The 20,602-nt window shown below is 39.5% G+C and overlaps 2 protein-coding genes across 2 annotated transcripts; one reads left to right on the top strand and one right to left on the bottom strand.

Annotated features, from left to right (window-relative positions):
• Positions 1-527: 527 nt before the first annotated feature.
• On the top strand, positions 528-2,891 carry LOC145131968 (uncharacterized). The gene is made up of 6 exons (XM_079066613.1): positions 528-952; positions 1,037-1,132; positions 1,267-1,308; positions 1,675-1,804; positions 2,336-2,437; positions 2,543-2,891. Exons 1-6 carry the CDS (start codon positions 539-541, stop codon positions 2,656-2,658), a joined length of 900 nt encoding a protein of 299 aa, XP_078922739.1. The 5' UTR covers positions 528-538; the 3' UTR covers positions 2,659-2,891.
• Positions 2,892-3,406: 515 nt separating this feature from the next.
• LOC145131977 (SNARE-like superfamily protein) lies at positions 3,407-6,821 on the bottom strand. The gene is made up of 6 exons (XM_079066620.1): positions 6,685-6,821; positions 4,676-4,766; positions 4,376-4,489; positions 4,083-4,162; positions 3,878-4,002; positions 3,407-3,643 (listed from the first exon to the last, which is right to left on the bottom strand). Exons 2-6 carry the CDS (start codon positions 4,726-4,728, stop codon positions 3,572-3,574), a joined length of 444 nt encoding a protein of 147 aa, XP_078922746.1. The 5' UTR covers positions 4,729-4,766; positions 6,685-6,821; the 3' UTR covers positions 3,407-3,571.
• Between the last annotated feature and the right edge of the window lie 13,781 nt (positions 6,822-20,602).

The raw sequence follows: 20,602 nt of genomic DNA, 5'->3' as shown, positions 1-20,602 counted from the left end.
ATAAATGACGGCTGGACAAGCCCAAAACCGTATACAAAATGGACTAAAGCAAAAAGCCCAATGACGCAATCTTCTATACCTAACAGAAATAAAAGACGGTCCGAATTAATTTTTAAAAATAAAAACTGATGCATTTCAGCACCAACACAAACGGACTCTCTTTGTCCCTAAACAATGTATAATTGTTTTTTTTGCTCTAGTTCTTTGCTAGAGTCTTGTTTTTTATATATGGCTGTTTCAAAAAAAAATGGACTCTATTTGTAAATATTCTTTCAAATACATATAAGAATATAAAATAGTTATGTTTGATACCATGAAATAAAAATAAAAAGAAATGGAAAATGAAATGAACAATAGAAGGTAATGGACTAAGCCATTATCATATTTAGATTGGGATGAATGAATAGAACGATCCATTTTAGCATGTTATGTACAATTTGAAAAGGAAATGAAAAAAGTTGATGAATAAAGAAAAAAAATGTTATTTTGTAGAAACATATATATTTGACCAAAGTCAAATCACAAACTCAATGAAACAATGCACCTGATAGTGCCCCCAATTTCTAACGTGACCCTCCTCGTGATTAACAAATCTCGAGTCAAAATTCAACACGCCACTTTAAGCTCCATTTATAACCGCCAGAATCCTCCTTATATATGCTCCAATCTCACAGGAACCATTCACAACCTCAGAAGCAATCGGGCTGTGCTCGAGAAAACCATGGGAAGTGAAGGTTCTGATCTGTTTGTGAAGCGAAAACCAAGGATCCTTTGCCTCCATGGATTCCGAACAAGCGGAGAAATCTTCAAAACTCAACTGAAGAAATGGCCGGAATCGGTTCATGAAAAGGTCCAGTTCTTCTTCCCTGATGCGCCGTTTCCATGTAATGGTAAATCAGAGGTCGAAGGGATTTTTGACCCGCCTTATTACGAATGGTTCCAATTCAATAAGGTTGGATTATCTCATATATATTCGCAATAGTTCTATTTCTAACCGATTTTAGGGATTTTGATTTTTATTTTGGAACAACTGCAGGATTTTACGGAGTATGAGAATTTCGATAAGTGTCTTGAACATATCGAAGATTTAATGATTAAGCATGAGATCGATGGTTTGATGGGATTCTCGCAGGTTTTCACGTTGATTTGATATATATATATATATATATATATATATATATATATATATATATTTTTTTTTTTTTTTTGTCAAATACAATTTGATGAACGTGAATCGAATTGATTCTGTTCTGTGTATTTATTTAGGGTGCAATTTTGTCAGCTGCCTTGCCAGGACTGCAAGCTAAGGCATGTTCTTCTCTCCATAACCAACACTTTTGCTAAGAACCATGATCAATGCATTACGTACAAACATTAATGCACATATTGTTTGTTGCAATTGTTAATTTAGTTATTAAAGATTTAATGAAGTTGTAGGATCAAGTTTGTAACAATAATGACAACTAACATTCCTTATTGGAAATTAACGTTAAGTAATGTTGTCTATGTAATTTATAATTTGAACTTATTAATGAAAGAAAATACACAAACAAAAACCTTCATAGGTCACAGAACTTAATCATTTCTTCAGCAAGTTCACTTAATCAAAATCAGACATCAAATATAATTATATATTACTGAGAAATTAGTGATTTTTAAATACATATTTTTCAGGGATTGGCATTGACGAGGGTACCAAATATTAGATTTGTGATAATAGTCTCAGGGGCAAAATTGAAAAATCAAACGTGGGCTGACAAGGCATATTCGCTCCCCATACAATGTCCTTCTCTCCATTTTTTAGGTACTCTTTTTGGCCTCTTTCCATGTGTTTGGTATTTGGTACTTTGTAGTGTAGATCATTTTAATAGAATTGAAGATGCAAATTATGTTTTTTTTAGACGTCCGATGTATAACATCAAATGTTAAAGCGTTTATTTTGAATAATATTTTAAATTTAACATGTAAAGTTATTAATGGAAATAATATATTTTGTTGTAGGGAAATATGATTAAGTATAAGATGTTTGTAGGCTTTGTTTGAAGATTCAAAATTGCATTAAATGTTGCATTAGAATCTTTGGAATCTTTAAAATATATGGACGCTATTTTAACATGTAGACAACTCTTCTTGTCCACAAAACTCACCAAACCCAATAATGACATAATAAATAGTGATGCATATTTTCCACATTTTAGCTCCTCATTATTATTGCATTTTTGCATTTTCTAGAAAAACACTCATTATAAAATATTGGACATCCACATCAACTAGAAAAACCTTTTATTTTTAATATGATTTGGAGTATCTTTATAGTATTATTATCTTTTGTCAGGGGAAGCGGATTTTTTAAAACCATATGGACTTGAACTTTTAAAATCAGTTGAAGATCCCATCGTCATTCATCATCCTAAAGGCCATACCATTCCAAGATTTGGTAAATCTTTTACTATTTATTATTACTTTTTTTATAATTTAATATCACATAATTATTTTTAAAATACATATTTGTGATCTCTCTCTCTCTCTCATATAATTTCAGATGAAGAAGGGTTGGAGAAAATGTTGAAATTTATTGATAGAGTTGAAAAGATTGTTTCTAACAAGGAAGATGATGTAGTCACAGTTTCGTATGAAGAATCAACAATTGCTGCATAAATTTGTGATGTTAATGGTATGGTTATCACTAATGTATAACTTGTGAAACCATATGATATGATGCTTATTTATTATATAATGATAGATTTGAATAATTATTTGTTGAAAATTCTATAGCAAACATCGGCATACGAGTTGTAAAAATGTTGGATGTTATTCTATATATGTAACCGAGTATTGTTGTCCCCCTAGAAGATGACATGATATATTAACAATAATGACATTTTACCTAATTTACCTTTGTTTTTCCTCACAATTCTCTCATGTAAAAGTTGATGAATATTGTTAAAACTAATAAATACTGTGACATTTGCCTTTAGTCATATTCAAACTTCTTTTTCCTCACAATTCCTCCGTGTAAACTGTAAAGTAATATTTGTAAACATTTTACAACTTTGGGAGTAAATTAAGTTCTTATATTTATGGGTAGAAAATAATGTACAGAGACTATGTTATTAGCGGAAATAAAGTATGTTGTTACCCCCCTACAATTTGGCCAAATAAAAAATAATTGGACCAAAATGAAGTTACCCTAAATAGTTTATTGACCAACCCCGAATACATACTTGGCTTTGTTCAAGTTTGAAAACATAAACATAAAAAAATAAATAAATAACTAAATAAATAAATAAAGAAAGAAAAAAAAAACGATTTCAAAGTTTAAAAAGTAGACCAAATCATTTTGTATTTCCAAGGAGAAAATGATGGGAGCTGAAACTAAATTCCAAGTAGGAAGAAACACCTAAAATAATCCCATTTGAAATCCATATATATATGATGCGTAAATGAGAAGAATATATGGTAAACAACCAACATTAGAATTTAGAAGCAAAAGAAGATGACAACAACTACCAAATGTAACATCATAACAAACAAAACTCCATAACAGCCACCCACCAATCAACAAGTTCCATCAAAACTCAGTCGGAGGCTTCAACCTTATCAGCCTTTTGATTCTATCTTTGTCCGTGTTCTCCAACAACCCCTTTATAACAAATCCATAACATCAGTATAATAAATAAACATTTGACAAATTTGACAGAGATGTCCATGTAATTTTTTGTGGCACACGAAAATGAAGTTAGTTAGTTAAATTAAATGTGATTGCGTATATTATAGGATATTCCAAAGTAAATGTATTTTAGTTTATTGTACACAAAGATTTTTATATTTTTTTTAAAAGAATATATATAGAGTAAAGGATGGGAGGGGAGGGTACCTTCCATACAATTTCATCAAGGCATAAGCAAATCCTACCATACTTGTCCAAGAAAAGGCGCTCTGTTGGAGGCTTCCCACATACATCCTTTATGGCCGATGTAACAACAAATATTGCTTCTGACACTTCCAAAAAAAAAAAAAATCCAACATTAACAACTTCAAAATCTAAGAAGTAATTAGAGACTTGAGTTTTGTATGCTTACAAGCAAGTTCATCATACTCATCCTTGCCAACAAGATAGATGCTGACGTGTCCAAGCACAGTGTATACAATATACACAGACCTGAAAAGCCAATGCCAAAACATACATACTATTTTTAGGCTTAGGTGTTTTTCTTTTTGACTTAATGCATGTAGAAAGAACGACTTTATAGAGAAAGTCTGGAGCAATAAGTATGCACATACAATAATAAAAATTAGCACAATTCAATTGACAATTTGACACATGAGTCACGACATATAGGATTAGGAATGAATGGATCCCCTACTCACTCACTTGTGGCATGCGACAAGAAGTTCTTCATTTTTGACACCTTTAAGGTTATCTGCTCCAAGTTTGACCAAGAAAGACCGCCAATGCAACCGTTCTTCACCCGGAACACCATTGAATCTGCAACACATTCATAATCATATGTGAAGTTTGTATAAACATATAAATGGATCAAAATAGTACTAGATTTTGCAATTTATATTGGAAGGAGTTTCCTTTCATAATGACCAAAAAGCCCCTTAGCTAGACTAGAGAGCATATGAATAATGGAAATGGTGGTTTGGGAGAGAAAGGGTTTGAAGGTACCGTTCAACCAGGATATTGCCCTCAGAGTTGGCGATCAGCACAGCCAGTAACATCTTCTTTCTGTCTTGTACTAACAACCTACTTTCCTTTCCTTTTTTTTTTTTTTTTTTTTTTTTTTGAGGGGGATAAAAAAAAAGATTGATCAGATTTCAATTCAATGATCTACAAACTCTGAAGAAAGATTATACATTAATCATCAACCAGAGAATCATTATTTTAGAATTGTATCTTCTTTCTTGGAACAACATGAAAAAAATATATATAGCCTTTTTAGTAGTTCAACATCACAGATATCAATAGAACTACATGTTATGTGAAATTTTTAGTTTTGGAATCTACTGAGTTTATAGAAAGATTTTCAAGTTCGCAACAATCGAGTCACTATTTTTCTTTTATAAGGTACAGTAATTTTCAACAAGTTTTTGGATATGACAAAGATACCCTTCTCGGTCAAGAGTAAAAGTTGTTAGGGGCATTTCAACAGTTTTACTAATACTTGGGAACCCTCAAGAAATATGTACAATCAAACATTGTCATAGGGAAGCGAACACTGGCAGATTATCTTGCAAATGAATATTATAAACACAAAGATCAAATTATATAATAGATTGGGTTGGCTAAATAATGGGCTCATAAAAAGGGACAAGATAAGGTAAACAAAATTTAGACCTCCATAAAGCAGCAAGTTTTTCAGTAGTGCTGTTGCATTGTTATTTTCTTGTGTTCTTAACTGCTTCACATTCCAATTTTTGCAATACATTCAGTATTACTTTCAGTTATTTTAGTTATCCATGTTCTTCTTTTCATTGTAGAGTCTATTTTATAATATCTGACTGAATGCTGATATTCAATAATTCAAATGCAGGATCTTTTATAATTTCTTTTCCTTATCTAATAAAAAGTCGCTTTGGACCCAAAATAAACAACCCATGAAAATTTATAGTTGTTCAATCAAACTTTATGCCTGTATAAGGGATGAAACTTGAAGTCTTGAAGTATGATAACACCAAGAAAAACAAGAAATACACAGCACTGAAGAAGATGCACAGCAGCTGTTCTTTTCTGGCATAATCATGTAGGCAAACATGCAAGGATGTTAGATACTATTTCCCATGTCCTAAACACTACACTTTTAGTTTCTAAAATTCAAACTCTATACCTTATAAAATAAACGGAAAAAACATGTATTCAGTTTGTTATGTCAAAACATTATTAATTCTTCCAATTCTTCTATGTTTAATGTATGTATATACTTTTTCTTAGAATTGGGAATATTCATGTCAGTTTTGAAGCTTAAAAGTCAGTTCTCATCTACTGAGATTCGATGGTTAAATCTGCAATCTTTTGCAAAACAAAGAAGAGAAAAGATGTCTGCCAACACATATGGAACATTTCTATACCAGTTTGATGGAATTTTTTTGGCCAACTCTGGCTAGTTCAATTCACAGTTTTATACTGTAATCCAGCCACAACAGTAATGCACACTGCTCAATGCCAACTACATAAAATGAATCAGAAGAATTGCAAGTGGCCATTTGGCGTATTATCAGTTCATAGGCTCCCAAATTCACCACCAAATATTGTGGACAGCCAAAAGTTATTCATAAATCTATACAAAGACCAACATTTACCATCACCTTATTATAATTGCTTTTCAAGTGGAAGAAAATGTGAATTGACAAACATTCTCTCCTTCACTTTGTCACAGCTTACTTTACGAATATGAAAATCACGATTCAATCTCCAGAAAACCCAAAAAAACTGAATTTGGATCTAGAAAATCGATACCAAATTGCAATCGGGAAAAACTATGATTTAATGATAATATCAAATATGAAGTTAAGGAATTATTATTGATCATCTTCCTAGCTCTCTCTTTGATGTCGGATAGTAAGTGAGAATCATAATCAATAATTTATCCATACGACCATAATCACATCAGCAAACCAGTAATACGACTAATTTTAGAAAAAACTGATCAATACAATAGAACTAGGGTTTCGCAGTACCTGAAGCAGTAGATCACCGACGATCGACGAGAAAGAACGAACACGAAGAGAGGAATCCTACAGCAAACCAAAGTATGAAAGCATTTTCAAAAGAAAACGATATATGCTGTGTAATATTCGTAATCTCCCTATGTTCAACTAACTAAAGTAAACAAAAGACTACATCAACTAAAAATATTTTTGTATATAATTTTGGAATATATACATTTTTGGAATTTCCAGGGAAAAAAAACCACAACTTTGGAATAGAATTTAAAGAACAAATCTAAAATCTAATAAATTATATTGGAATTTTGAGAAAAAACTTAGGTTTTTTTTTCTAAAGTCTAATTGTTAAACAAACATGGTAATTAGAAGTATTTACGATACAAGAGCTTAAATTCATATATTTAGTTGAAAAACAATGATATTTTAATGCTTAGATATTCTAAACATAAATTGAGAGATTTATTTGAAAAAAAAAAACTTTGGAATTTGGTATTTTTCACATAATATTAAAAAATGGCTACTTTTATTTATTGAGAAATTAAATATTCTTCTATTTTTTTTCCTGCATATCCTCCTTCCCATTTGAAATGATGACAAGTATACTAAATTAATGATAATTTTATCCAAATATGACACATGTCACCATTTTACATGGGTAGGAACATAAATAAGAAGAAAATATAGGAGGATATTTAATTTCTCTTATTTAAAAGCTCAATTTACAAGGGTTAGTTTAGTTAATGTTCCTTTAATTATTCATTAGAGTAAGTTACATACATGGTCGCATGGTTTTTGTCGTTTCAATAACTATTTGTAAAAGAAAATAATTATTTTACCGTTATGCTTATTATAACTATGTAATTTTTGAGTCGGTACCCTATTAGGATTAACGTATGTTATGGAATTAAAATCCGTATTAGTGATTTCTAATAAGAATGATACTTATATAATTCGACTACCTTATGTTTATGGATTGTAGTTTGTAATAAGAACTCACTAAGGGTCTCTTTGATTTATCTTTTATTGAGTCCAGTAAAAAGTTATCTCTTACTTGGTCCAGTAAATGTGTTTGATATAAGAATATTTAACCTATTAGCGATCCTCTTACCGAGTCTAACAAAATAAAAGTTGACCGAGTAATTTGGAATTTTATCCCATTTTTTAACCTTAATAGCCCGTTTCCGAGTTCAACTTAATGGGAGAAAAGAAAAAGAAATAGTGGAAATGAGAAGAAAATAAAAGAAATTGGTGTTCCCGAGTTTTATTAAAGGAAGGAAGTGGGGGAAATGGAAGGATCACTTTCTCTCATTTTCCTTCCGATTTGGGAGGATTTGCAAAGAAATAACAAAATAATTAATTTTCCTTCCACTTCTCTCCAAATCGGGAACACAAAATAAAATTTTGTTTTCCTTTCCCTTCTCTTCGTTTCTCCCATGACTTTCTTTTCTCTTCTTTTATTTTCTTTTGTTAAACTCGAGAATTAGGCGTAAGGAACACATCGCTTCTTTTGAATTCCACCGATTCTGCTTCCATCGCCGTCTCCTTCCTCTGCTGTCGACACCAACGCTTTCCTCTGGCAATCACGTCTCCTTCTTCCGTTGACGCCGACGCTTTCCTCCGGCGATCGCTCAGGCCTCGACGCCTCCACCTCTGACGAACCCCATTGCTCCATTTGCATTTCCATCTCGACTCAAGGTCTCAGCCTCTTAGGTTTCTTTAGTTTTTCATATTTTTTTGTTTTTTTTCACTCTTTTTTATTCCTATATACTTCTAGTCTTCCATGTATGAACGAGATTGAAGCATAAAAATTTGTTTCTATTTTAGATTGAAGTTATAATCCTCATACGCGAAGTAGTTTGAAGCAAGAAATGATCTTCTATTCTAATGGCTCAAAAGGTGTTTGATGTGTAACAACCCAATTTTTCAAAAGAAATTTTACATTTTTAAATAGTCAAAACACTTTTCCATAAACCATGAAATCTCTATACAATTGTTTTCAAATTCATATCCATAACAATATTATTTCCAAACATCAGAGTGTCCCATAAAAATGCCTGAGAGAGTGCATGTCGCGCCATCAAGCCTTGCCCTTGCCCTTGGGCTCAGATGTACCTGAAACAAATCCACAAACTGTAAGCTAATGCTTAGTGAGTCCCCCAGAGCATACCCCACATACAATCCACATATCACATATCAAATTAGCTATAAAAGCTACATATATCACATAAGCCATGCATACAACGTATAAGGAAGCCATGGAAACCCTCCAGGGTCTTACACATAGTGCCACTAGAACCCCCACGTGGTCTTAACTACCTGCCATGGGAACCCCCGCATGGTCTTCCTGCCATGGGAACCCCCACATGGTCTTCACTAACTGCCATAGGAACCCCCACATGGTCTTCACTACTAAGCAGATATCATACAAGTTAACATGCAAATATACTAGGATGCCATGGAAACCCTCCAAGGTCTTATACCAATTGCCACGGGAACCCCTCGGGGTCTTCCATGCAAATGTCATACTATCATAACGCATAATCAATCGACAATCCACACATCCTAAAATGGGTCGGCCTTGGTGCCTTAGACCCATTGGTATGGTGAGAAGACTCACCTCTCGAATGCTGAACTGACAAGCTAAGATCAGATGTATCCCACGCACTGCTCCTCCTCAACTGCCTATAACCAACATGTGATTAACTTTTCATAATCCCATAATTACCCTCAAGGTCAACCCTGGTCAAAGTCAAGGTCAACAGTTAATGTTGACCTCAACTCGTCGAGTTCCTCCCTGAGTCCATTCCACTGAATCTTATGTCAACTCGCCGAGTCACCTAAGTGACTCGTCGAGTTCATCAAATGTCCAAAACACCAAAGGTCCATGCAGTCCCAAAACCCTAATCCTCCACTACACTAATTCCGAACCTCGAAAACGGGTAAACCCTACCCGACTCGTCGAGTCAACTAAGGGACTCGACGAGTTCCTTCATTCCCTTTTGTGTTCAGCCCTTTTCAGTGAGATCTAAGGTCCTAAACTTCAGATCCACCCTTCCCTAATGTAGTTACCATGTAAAGTTGCAAACTTTACATGCAAGCAAGGCCTCACAAGGCTAAAACATCAAAACTAAGCTTCCTACAAGGTTTTTGTGCATGGAAAGGGACTAAGTTGTAAAAAGTGAGCAACTTTATGTCATTGGGGACCTAGAGAGGTCCAGATCTGGAACTATATCCTTGTGATAAGTCCAGATCCGAGTTTGACTCCATTTTGCACCAAAAATGGCCATTACTTCCAAGAAAAGGGATCTAAGCAACTAGAGATCAAGGTAACGACTTTATACCTCAAGATGATGGCCAATACAGAGTAGATGTCGAATCTACTGCCTCTTTCCTTGCTCTTTCTTCTTCAAGCTCTAAAATCCTTCACAAATCCACCAAAATTGCTCACAAAAGCTCTTTCTCTCACTCAAGAAGGTGCAAGGTCCAACTAGGGTTTTCTCTGTGAACAACCAACGTTGCCACCTCCGTTCCTTGTTGCTGTGAAGACTTGTGTAACATCCATAAAATTCAAGCCAATTTAATACTTTTTCAACCATTCAAAAACCATTAATTATTACAAAGTGTTTTCAAAATAGTTTAATGTCAGAGTATCCTAGAAATCAAAATCATAAAATAAGAGGTGCGCGATCACGCCTTCGCGTTCCCACGATCATCTGAAGTACCTGAAACAAAATCAACAACTGTAAGCCTGAAGCTTAGTGAGTTCCCCCAAAATACCAACGCCATATAAACCATAACGATATCATGCAAACAACATGCATATATAGAGAGTCTACAGTACCACTGGTCCACCCATACCGGACCATCAACCTACCTGGTCCACTCTCAGAGTCTACAGTATGACTGGACCGCCCTCACCGGGTCATCAGTCTATCTGGCCCACTCTCAGAACCTTCAGCATGTTTGGTCCGCCTTTTCGGGCCTTCAGCCTGTCTGGACCGTTCTTCGGGTCTTCAGCCTGACTAGTATGCCCTACCAGGTATGCAGTCTATCCGGGCTGCCCTTGGTATGTTGGCCTAGAGCACAAAGCAGGACCGCCTCAACCCAACTGCCAATCACACAATCAACACATAATATCATACGCTAGCTAGCATGTACAAATAGTCATACAGATCTGACATATTACTAATCATAGCATCATCCTATATACCAGGATACCGATCTAACAGACCACTAACATAGCATCATCCTATAACCAGGATATAGATCTAACAGATCACTAACATAACATAATCCTATAAACAGGATACAATCCAAAAAGGGCCGACCTTGGTGCCGTAAACCATGTTGATATAGTGAGAAGAACTCACCTCACAAGTAGTGTTGAACTGGACTGAAAGTCTCCGACCGCTGTCTCACCGAAAATCATGAACTATCCAAAATAACGAATATTGAGTCAACAATTGGGATATCACTCTTGACCAAGGGTCCCATATAGGGTAATTGTCCATTATTTCATTTTCTCTAATTTGGGCCAAGGCCCAATACCAAATCCATGATCTAAAAGTCAACATATCCAAGGCCCATCAATGGCCCAATTTTCCCAATTGGGCCCAACTCCCTAATTGGGCCTCATTTTAAGATCCATTACCAAAACGAGCCCTAAACACATCTATTCAGAAAGTCCAGCAAGGCCCATGTCAAACTGGCCCAAAAGTGGCCCAACCCCGAATCCCAAATCGCCAAAAGCCCAACAGAGGGCGTACGCGGGGCGTACTCCTCTGGTACGTTGGGCGTACTCCGCCTTGCGTTGACCACCATCGGGGTTGTTGACTCAGTACGCTGGGCGTATAGAAATTACACGGGGCGTACACAGGCTTTACCAAAACTCTAATAAGTGCTTAATGGCTTAAGCACTTAAGTCCAAATTCCAGATCCATCGACCAAATGTGTCTTAGAACCATAAAGTCTCGAACTTTAAGACTTTGGACATCCATAAAGTTCTTAATACATGGTCTTAACCCATTAAGACCTTTCTACTACATATATGGGACACTTTTAGCCATCAGGACATCATTTTATCACGTAGGACCCTTTCTAGGGTCTGAAAGGACAGCTTAATACGTTCAAAACATAACATGCACCAACTTGGGACTTTTGGGACAAAAAATGGTTTCATAAAGTTGCCATGGCTAGATCTACATCATACAAGCATAAAGGTTGGAGCTTTGTACCTCCTGAAGCTTCTAGAGCACAAAGCAACCTCAGATCTACAAGCTTGACTTCCTTCTCCAACTTCTTGATGCAATACTTTCTTCTCCAACTACTCAAAACACACACTTTTAGCTCACACATTCAAGAGAGGGGTTAGGGTTTGGGGAAAACGGCTCAAAGATATGGAGGCTAAGATGATGGAGGATTTTGAGCCAATAAGGACGTTTATATAGCACCCAAACCCTAAATATTAGGGTTTCAATCTGTCGTGAGTACGCCCAGCATACACAAGTGTACGCCCAACGTACTAGGGCACGCCTAGTACGCTCAACGTACCTTATGTACGCTTAGCGTACTCTCTTGATTCCGAAGTTGCAACTTTAGCCCTTAGGCTTCTAGTGGCTTCACTCTTCCAACCCCATGGACTACAAATGACAAAATAATAATAAAAGAGAGGATTCGGAAATACCTACAAATCTCGAGATGTCACAACTTGTAGATTTTCGATTGGATAGGTAATTATGATTGCCGCTCTATGATTTGGGGAATCTATGTACCGTCAGCAATCGGCATTTCCGCCATCGGTCGGGGAGGGTGTGACATGTTTATATGAAAACAGTAAGTAGATAGAATAAAATGTGTTTGTTGTGTTCATATGAAAAAGATATGGAATGAAAATGTGTTTGTTGTGTAATGAATATTCAACACAAAAAAATAACATAAGGGTAAAATGGTCATTTTTAGCAGTCAGCACAACCAGTCAGATGTGTAATCAAACAACATGGTTTCAATCAGATGCAGATGCAGTTAGAGCTTCAGACCCAGTCAAGCTCTTACTCAGTCAATAACTATCAAACAACCCTATAACTCAATGAAATAGGAGGAAAAAGAAACATGGAGCAACATACGTTTACAAGTTGGATTAGTAATCTTCTATAGATTTTTTTCTTCATTTTAAATGCGTTTATAACATACAAAAAGGAAGAAAGATGAGAGTATTTGAGCTTATTTTTTGAATTTGTTTTACAACATACGAAGAGGTTAAAATGTAAAACCCCGAATCCTGGATGTGAAACTTGAGAGTTATAATGCACCTTGTATGACCTACTCGACGAGTTGGTTGGTCCCGACTCGTCGTGTAGGAGCTGAGCTGGCCGTACGATTTATGAAGCTGACTGGTCGAGTCGAAGGGATGGACTCTACGAGTTTAATCTGTATTGAGAAAACCCTATGTAACGCCCCGATTCTCAGGTATTGATTTAAATAAGAATCCTTTTGTTTCAAGGCCTACTCGACGAGTTGGTTGCCCTACTCGTCGAGTAGCAGTGGGTTGGTTCGCGTATTTAGTGGCCTACTCGCCGAGTCCAAGAAGGGACTCGACGAGTAGGAGCTGGCAGATGAAACCCTAAATCCCGGGGTTTTGCACCCTATTTAAAGAAGCACAAGCCTCCTTTGGTCTCTTTACAGTCCATTGGGAGTCCATAAAGGCCCTAACTCGAGTGTGTGTGTATTCTTTAGAGGTTTAAGCTTGGAGGGAAGTTTTGGTGAAGGAATCACTTGGGGAAAACAAGCTAGTTAAAGCAAGAGCTTGTGGGTTTCAAGTTCTGCATCAGAAAGGGCTCTCTTGAAGGTATTAGATCGTTTTTCCCTTGGCTCATTTTCTCCTAAACCCTTTTGTGCATGAGTTTAGGAAAGGGTTCTTGTGTTTAAGCCAAGATATGAAGTTGTAACTTCAGATCTGGACTCCCCTTGGCTTTTAGATTCATAAAGCCATCAGCCTTGTCTAGTATGAGCCTTCTCCCAAGGGTGTGACTTCATTGCAAGCTTAGTTGTGCCATTTTAGGGTCTTAAAGCCTTGCATGCACGTAAAGTTTGCAACTTTACGTGATAAGCATGCCTAAGGAAGTTGGATCTGCAATTTGGGGCCTTGGCATGGCTTAAAAGTGTTTGCATGGTTAAAGGGCTGAAGGGACTCGGCGAGTCACATAGTCGACTCAGCGAGTCATATGAAGATAGGCATTGAACTCGACGAGTTGGATGAACAACTCGGCGAGTCAGTTAATGTTTCCCCAAATTGATGAATGCGTGTGAACCTGTCGAGTTGCAAGAAGGAAAACTCGACGAGTGGCCTGAGGGTTTCGATCGCGAACCATAGGGACTCGGCGAGTCACTCCGGGGACTCGACGAGTGGACAAGTAGAGGAACTCGGCGAGTAGCCGAGGGTACTCGACGAGTAAGGGTCAACATGGACTGTTGACCTTGACTGTTGACTTTGACTTTGACTAGGGGTTGACTAGTTGACTTATGGGGTACCTTGAAAGGTTGAGAACTTATGAGTATGGTTCTATTATGATGATAGGAGGTGGAGTTTGTGGCCGTGATCTGAGAGTTGGAGTTCAGTTACCGAGCCGACTTTTTCAAGGTGAGTTATCCTCACTACATCAATAGGGTCTAAGGCACCAAGGCCGGCCCTTTAGTTGTTATCTTGGTTATGTTATGCTATATGTGGTTATGATCTGATAGTTCGGTATCAGGATAAACAATATGTTATTATGCTCTTATGATCCGTAGGGATTAGTATGTTAGTGACCTTCTAGGTCGGTGCTCTGGTAATGAGAGATTGCTAGTATTGATGATCGGTGAGATAGATATGTTTGATACCTGTGTATGCCAGTATATGTTAGTTATGCGCACATGATTATTTGCTTGACGGTCGGGTTGAGGCGGTCCTGCTTTGTGCTTAAGGCCAACATACCCTACGAGCGGTCCGGAGAGACTGTAGGCCCGAGGAGGGCGGTCCAGTCATGCCGAAGGCTCGGGATAGACTCAATTAGACTGTAGGCCCTGCAGGGCGGTCCAGTCAGGCCGAAGGCCCAGTATGCATGTTGTTGATTATGTATTACTCATATGGTATTATCGGTGTGGTATTGGTATTTTGGGGGTTGACTAGTTGACTTATGGGGTACCTTGAAAGGTTGAGAACTTATGAGTATGGTTCTATTATGATGATAGGAGGTGGAGTTTGTGGCCGTGATCTGAGAGTTGGAGTTCAGTTACCGAGCCGACTTTTTCAAGGTGAGTTATCCTCACTACATCAATAGGGTCTAAGGCACCAAGGCCGGCCCTTTAGTTGTTATCTTGGTTATGTTATGCTATATGTGGTTATGATCTGATAGTTCGGTATCAGGCTAGACAATATGTTATTATGCTCTTATGATCCGTAGGGATTGGTATGTTAGTGACCTGCTAGGTCGGTGCTCTGGTTATGAGAGATTGCTAGTATTAATGATCAGTGAGATAGATATGTTTGATACCTGTGTATGCCAATATATGTTAGTTATGCGCACATGATTATTTGCTTGACGGTCGGGTTGAGGCGGTCCTGCTTTGTGCTGAAGGCCAACATACCCTATGAGCGGTCCGGAGAGACTGTAGGCCCGAAGAGGGCGGTCCAGTCATGCCGAAGGCTCGGGATAGACTCAGTTAGAGTGTAGGCCCTACAGGGCGGTCCAGTCAGGCCGAAGGCCCAGTATGTATGTTGTTGATTATGTGTTACTGATATGGTATTATCAGTGTGGTATTGGTATTTTGGGGGTAGCTCACTAAGCTCTCAGGCTTACAGTTTCAGTTTACTGTTTTAGGTACTTCAGGAGATCATGGCAAGGCGAAGGCGTGACCGTACTGCTCCGCATCCTTATGATTTCGTTATTGGGACACTCTGATGAATAATATTTTGAAAACATTTTTGTAAAACACTATGTGGTTTTATGGTTGAAAAAGTTTAAATTTGGCTTAAAATTTTTGGATGTTACAAGTTGGTATCAGAGCCTTGGTTTGAGTAAATTGGAGGAACACTCGTGTGAATCCAGTCTCAAATCAAGGAAATTTTTAGAATAAATTCTAAAGTGGTTTTCAAAATAAGGGATGGAGGATGCAGAGTGTACGATCAGCCGGAGCCAGTAAGTAGACCCCAAAATACCATACAGTTATTTGATATTATGATATGTTAGAACAACATGCTAATGCTAGGCTAGGGATCTTCAGGAGTTGCATGATAGACTTGCATGATTATATGATGCCTATTAGCCTAGGGTTTCTTTTATATGGAATTGACATCATTACTGTAGTTGTTTAGTGTATGCATCACGGCTGTGCATAATCAAGATCTTATGGCTTGAGAATGTTTGATTCGACCTTAGGTTAGGATTGGATATTCGAAAGTCTATCGGGTCCAGCGTTATGTGTGGCTAGCATGCGCTAATGCTGCAGGGTTGGTGGAAGTTTCATGGATGGATGGGTCGGGAGAAGCCGTGAGGCCAGTTGTGAGATAGTTTCACATTCCTCTAGGAGTGAGGGTTGAGCGCTTGCTATGTTGATGTCTATTGTTAGGACGTTGTGATGATACTTGAGACAAATATGGGTAGGTGTGGAAGGTAGTATGAGCTCGTACTACTGAAAGCACAGGACCCATAGGCGTAGCAAGGAAGTCACAACCCCTAGTGTTTGTGGGAATAGGTCTCCCGATATTATGATTGTTTATCTGACGTCTTGGGCATATTTTCAGTATGGTGATGACGAGACACTTTACGACTGGATCCGGATCAGGATCAGGATCGGGGGGCGAAGGCCCGGATGAGCCTATAGCACCTGAGCTCGTGGTGCAGATAGGGACCGAGGAGTTGGATGCTAGGATTGGGGAGATCCTACATGATGAGATTGCTGCTGCGTTTCGAGCGCAACTACCAGAGATGTTTGGGTCGATCAAGACCACTATGGTCGAGTACTTTGATGAGCATTATGCGGCCTTAGCAGAGACGGCTGCCGTTGCAGCCACGTCGGCTGTAACAGCGGCAGGGGGTGGAGGAGGAGCCAGCCGGGCTTTCCAGTACCGGAACTTTGATAACACGAAGCCCCCGACGTTTGATGGTACTCAGGATGCGATCAGGGCTATGAGGTGGTTATCTGACGTGGAGGGTTGTTTCTTCACGTGTTCGTGTCCTACTGACCAAAAGGTCAGGTGTGCCCTGAACCTGCTGAGGCTTGGGGCCAAGGACTGGTGGAGACTGACGACTGGGTCGTACACCGATGATCAGAGAGCTGCTATTACTTGGGAGCAGTTCAGGGATATGTTCTGCACCCGCTACGTTCCACGTGTGGAGCGGGAGCGGCTTGCTCAGGAGTTTTTGACATTGAGGCAGGATGGAGAGTCGGTGATGGAGATCACCCGCATGTTCACGGAGAGGGCTATGTTTTGCCCGGAGTTTGCTTCCGAGCAGTCTCAGATGACCCGTTATCTGAGTATGCTCAAGACCGATATCTGTCAATTTGTTGCTACGCAACGTTGTGATACTCTCCTGGATCTTCAGGAAGCCGCGAGGCGGCGTGAGTTGGAGTTAGAGCTGCAGTTGAAGGAGCAGCGTCAGGTTCCGACACAGTCTCAGCCGGCACCTAAGCGGCCTAAGGCCGCTGATACTAGGACCGGAGGTCAGCAGAGTCGCACTTGTGGAAAGTGTGGCAGGGGTCATTCTGGGGTTTGTCGAGCAGGAGGTGGGTGCCACAAATGTGGCAAGGAGAGGCACTATGCCAGGGACTGTTGCCAGTCCGCCCCTCCGGCAGATATGAGGATATGTTATCACTGTCATCAGGTTGGTCATGTGAAGACCAATTGTCCGCAGCTCGCCGCCAAGCCGACGCAGATTCCCGCACCAGCTACGTTGAGGATTGCGGATGGAGGCCAGTCAAGACGGAGCCTCTGAAGGCTCAGGGGCGTGCCTTCCAGCTCACGGCCGAGGAGGCCAAGGCAGCACCGGATGTGGTTGCTGGTATGTTTCTATTCTCTATTTCAGTTATCATGTTGTGTTATGCTTATCTGTTGTACCTGTTCTTAGGTACGTTTTTAGTAAACTTTTTGCGTGCATTGGTTTTATTCGACTTGGGGGCGAGTCGGTCGTTTGTATCTCAGACTTTCAGTAGGGGGTTCAGTGTGCCGGTAGATGAGCTTGAGTGTCCGTTGCGAGTTTCTATCGCCAACGAACACGGGATTTCTGATTCTTCGGTCTACCGGAGATGTGAGTTGGAGATTTTCGGGGTATCCTTCCCGATAGATTTGATTCCTATTCCCATGGGGGAAGTATGTGTGATCGTGGGGATGGATTGGCTCAGTCGTTTTGGCGCCATGATCGATTGTGAGGGACAGCGAGTAGTAGTTCGAACCCCAAGTGGGGGAGAACTGATTATATATGGCGAGGGCACCAGAGTGGGGTCAGGGTTCCGTTCAGCCGCCAGAGCTCGGCAGTATATCCAGCACGGATGTGCGGGTTACTTAGCATACGTGGTGGATACACGGGTCGGAGACCAGATTTCAGTTTCAGAGGTTCCAGTGGTCAAGGATTTTGCCGACGTGTTCCCGGAGGAGTTGCTAGGGATACCTCCGGAGAGGCAGGTGGAGTTCAGGATTGATCTAGTGCCGGGTGCGGCCCCTATCGCTAAGGCGTCGTACCGTTTGGCACCGCCAGAGATGTAGGAGTTGTCATCTCAGTTGCAGGAGCTGCTGGGTAAGCAGTTTATTCGTCCGAGTAGTTCTCCATGGGGAGCACCGATCCTTTTTGTCGGGAAGAAGGACGGTACGCACCGGATGTGCATTGATTATAGGGAGTTGAACAAGTTAACGGTGAAAAACCGTTATCTACTCCTGAGGATAGACGATCTTTTCGATCAGTTGCAGGGTGCATCTTGGTTCTCCAAGATTGACTTGAGATCGGGATATCATCAGGTCCGGGTTAGAGAGGAGGACGTGGAGAAGACCGCGTTATGGGCACTATGAGTTCGTGGTGATGCCGTTTGGGCTTACCAACGCGCTGACAGTATTCATGGACCTGATGAATCGGGTCTGCAGACCGATGCTTGATCGCTCGGTCATCGTGTTCATAGATGATATCTTGGTGTATTCCAAGACCCGAGAGCAGCACGAGGAGCACCTCAGGGAGCTGTTGGAGGTTATGAGACGAGAACGACTGTATGCCAAGTTCTTGAAGTGCGAGTTTTGGTTATGAGAGGTCCAGTTCCATGGGCACCTCGTTAACCAGGATGGGATTTTGGTCGATCCGGCCAAGATCGAGGCAGTTATGCAGTGGGAGGTACCGAGGTCTCTTTCGGACATCAGGAGTTTTCTGGGGCTAGTAGGGTATTACCAGAGATTTATTCGAGACTTCTTCAAGATTGCAGTACCCCTTACTCGTCTAACGAGGAAGGGGGTGGATTTCCGGTGGGGCCCCGAGCAGCAGAGGGCTTTTGAGACCCTTCGGAAGTGTTTGTGTGAGGCTCCAGTTTTGACACTCCCCGAGGGAGTAGAGGATTTTGTGGTATTCTGTGATGCATCCATCACAGGTTTGGGGGCAGTCCTCATGCAGAGAGGACGGGTGATAGCCTATGCATCGCGGCAGCTGAAGCCGCATGAGACGAGATACCCTACGCACGATCTGGAGTTGGGAGCGGTGGTATTCGCTCTCAAGATTTGGAGGCATTACCTTTATGGGGTCCGTTATACCATATACACGGATCACAAGAGTTTGAGGCACATTATGGATCAGCCGAACCTGAATATGATACAACGCAGGTGGTTAAATGTAGTCAAGGACTACGATTGTGAGATCCTTTACCACCCTGGTAAAGCGAATGTGGTTGCGGACGCTTTGAGCCGCAAGTCAGTTGGGTCTTCTGATGGGTTTTGAGCATTCTAACACTCCTAAGTGTACATGCAACCCTAAATACCTTGGATCTATGTTTTCTCTATTATACATGCAAATATGATTATCCAAGGTATTATCCTAACTAGCATACCAAAACATTGATACTAGGATACTAAAATAGATATAATACATACCTTGTTGTTGTTGCTTGACTCCATGAAGCTTGAGAGCCTAGTGCCCCAAGTGTGACACCTCAAATGGTTCACACAACATCATGAACTCTTGGAATAACCATGAGAAGAAGACATACATGTTCAAATCGGCTAGCCCTCAAAATATGTATCACTAGTGCCAATTTCTTGAACTAAAGGGGTTCTTATACAGTGTGGCTATTAGGGTTACACCATGTAACTCATGACTTTACCCATTCCTTATGCTCCATGGGTTTTAACCTCCATGGAGTATCCATGGATCACCACATGGGTTAAACCCAACATAAAGGAATCTTGGATCATAAGCCCACATATATAAGAATGAATGATTTACACAATCAATCCCCATATATTTAATTAGTCTCTTTTTGATCACTAAATTAAGTCCAAATTAATTCTTGATCAATACTAATTAAATAACATGATTTCATATTAATATATTAGAACTTATAATATATTAATATGTCACAAAATGTCTTTTCCTCATAAACGGTCTATCCAAATGTTCCGATGCCATGCAACCCAAATGGACCATGCCGAGTCGGGTCAAGTACATACCAATTATAGTTATGGACTTAGACACTAATCCAACAGTCTCCCACTTGGATAAGTCTAAAACTATTATTGCGTATGACTTCAGGAACCAACTGGCAATCGTAGCTCTCAAAAGCTGCTGTCGAACTCTGACCTTGTAGATGAACTCTGACCTTTGTCAATGACTTGTCCATTAGATAAGAGATCATATATTCCTCCATTCTAGATATCATATGGACTGAGACATGGATTATAATCATTCTCTCTGTCCATTTGTTGTTT

This window comes from Lactuca virosa, chromosome 1, assembly GCF_052849685.1.
Source record: "Lactuca virosa cultivar CGN04683 chromosome 1, Lactuca_virosa_CGN04683_v6, whole genome shotgun sequence".
In the NCBI taxonomy this organism is placed as follows: Eukaryota; Viridiplantae; Streptophyta; class Magnoliopsida; order Asterales; family Asteraceae; genus Lactuca; species Lactuca virosa.
Note: the sequence above shows the minus strand (reverse complement) of the source record. Positions and strands in the feature narration are given on the sequence as shown.

What these genes read in the sequence shown, in the direction of transcription:
- LOC145131977 (XM_079066620.1), bottom strand. Translation starts at nt 4,728, where the DNA reads ATGTTACTGGCTGTGCTGATCGCCAACTCTGAGGGCAATATCCTGGTT. An exon ending in GGCAATATCCTGGTTGAACG is followed by an intron (nt 4,490 to 4,675) that starts GTACCTTCAAAC and finishes AATGTGTTGCAG; the next exon opens with ATTCAATGGTGTTCCGGGTG. An exon ending in TGAGTATGATGAACTTGCTT is followed by an intron (nt 4,003 to 4,082) that starts GTAAGCATACAA and finishes TTTTTTTGGAAG; the next exon opens with TGTCAGAAGCAATATTTGTT.
- LOC145131968 (XM_079066613.1), top strand. Translation starts at nt 539, where the DNA reads ATGCACCTGATAGTGCCCCCAATTTCTAACGTGACCCTCCTCGTGATT. An exon ending in GTTTGATGGGATTCTCGCAG is followed by an intron (nt 1,133 to 1,266) that starts GTTTTCACGTTG and finishes GTATTTATTTAG; the next exon opens with GGTGCAATTTTGTCAGCTGC. An exon ending in TGCCAGGACTGCAAGCTAAG is followed by an intron (nt 1,309 to 1,674) that starts GCATGTTCTTCT and finishes CATATTTTTCAG; the next exon opens with GGATTGGCATTGACGAGGGT.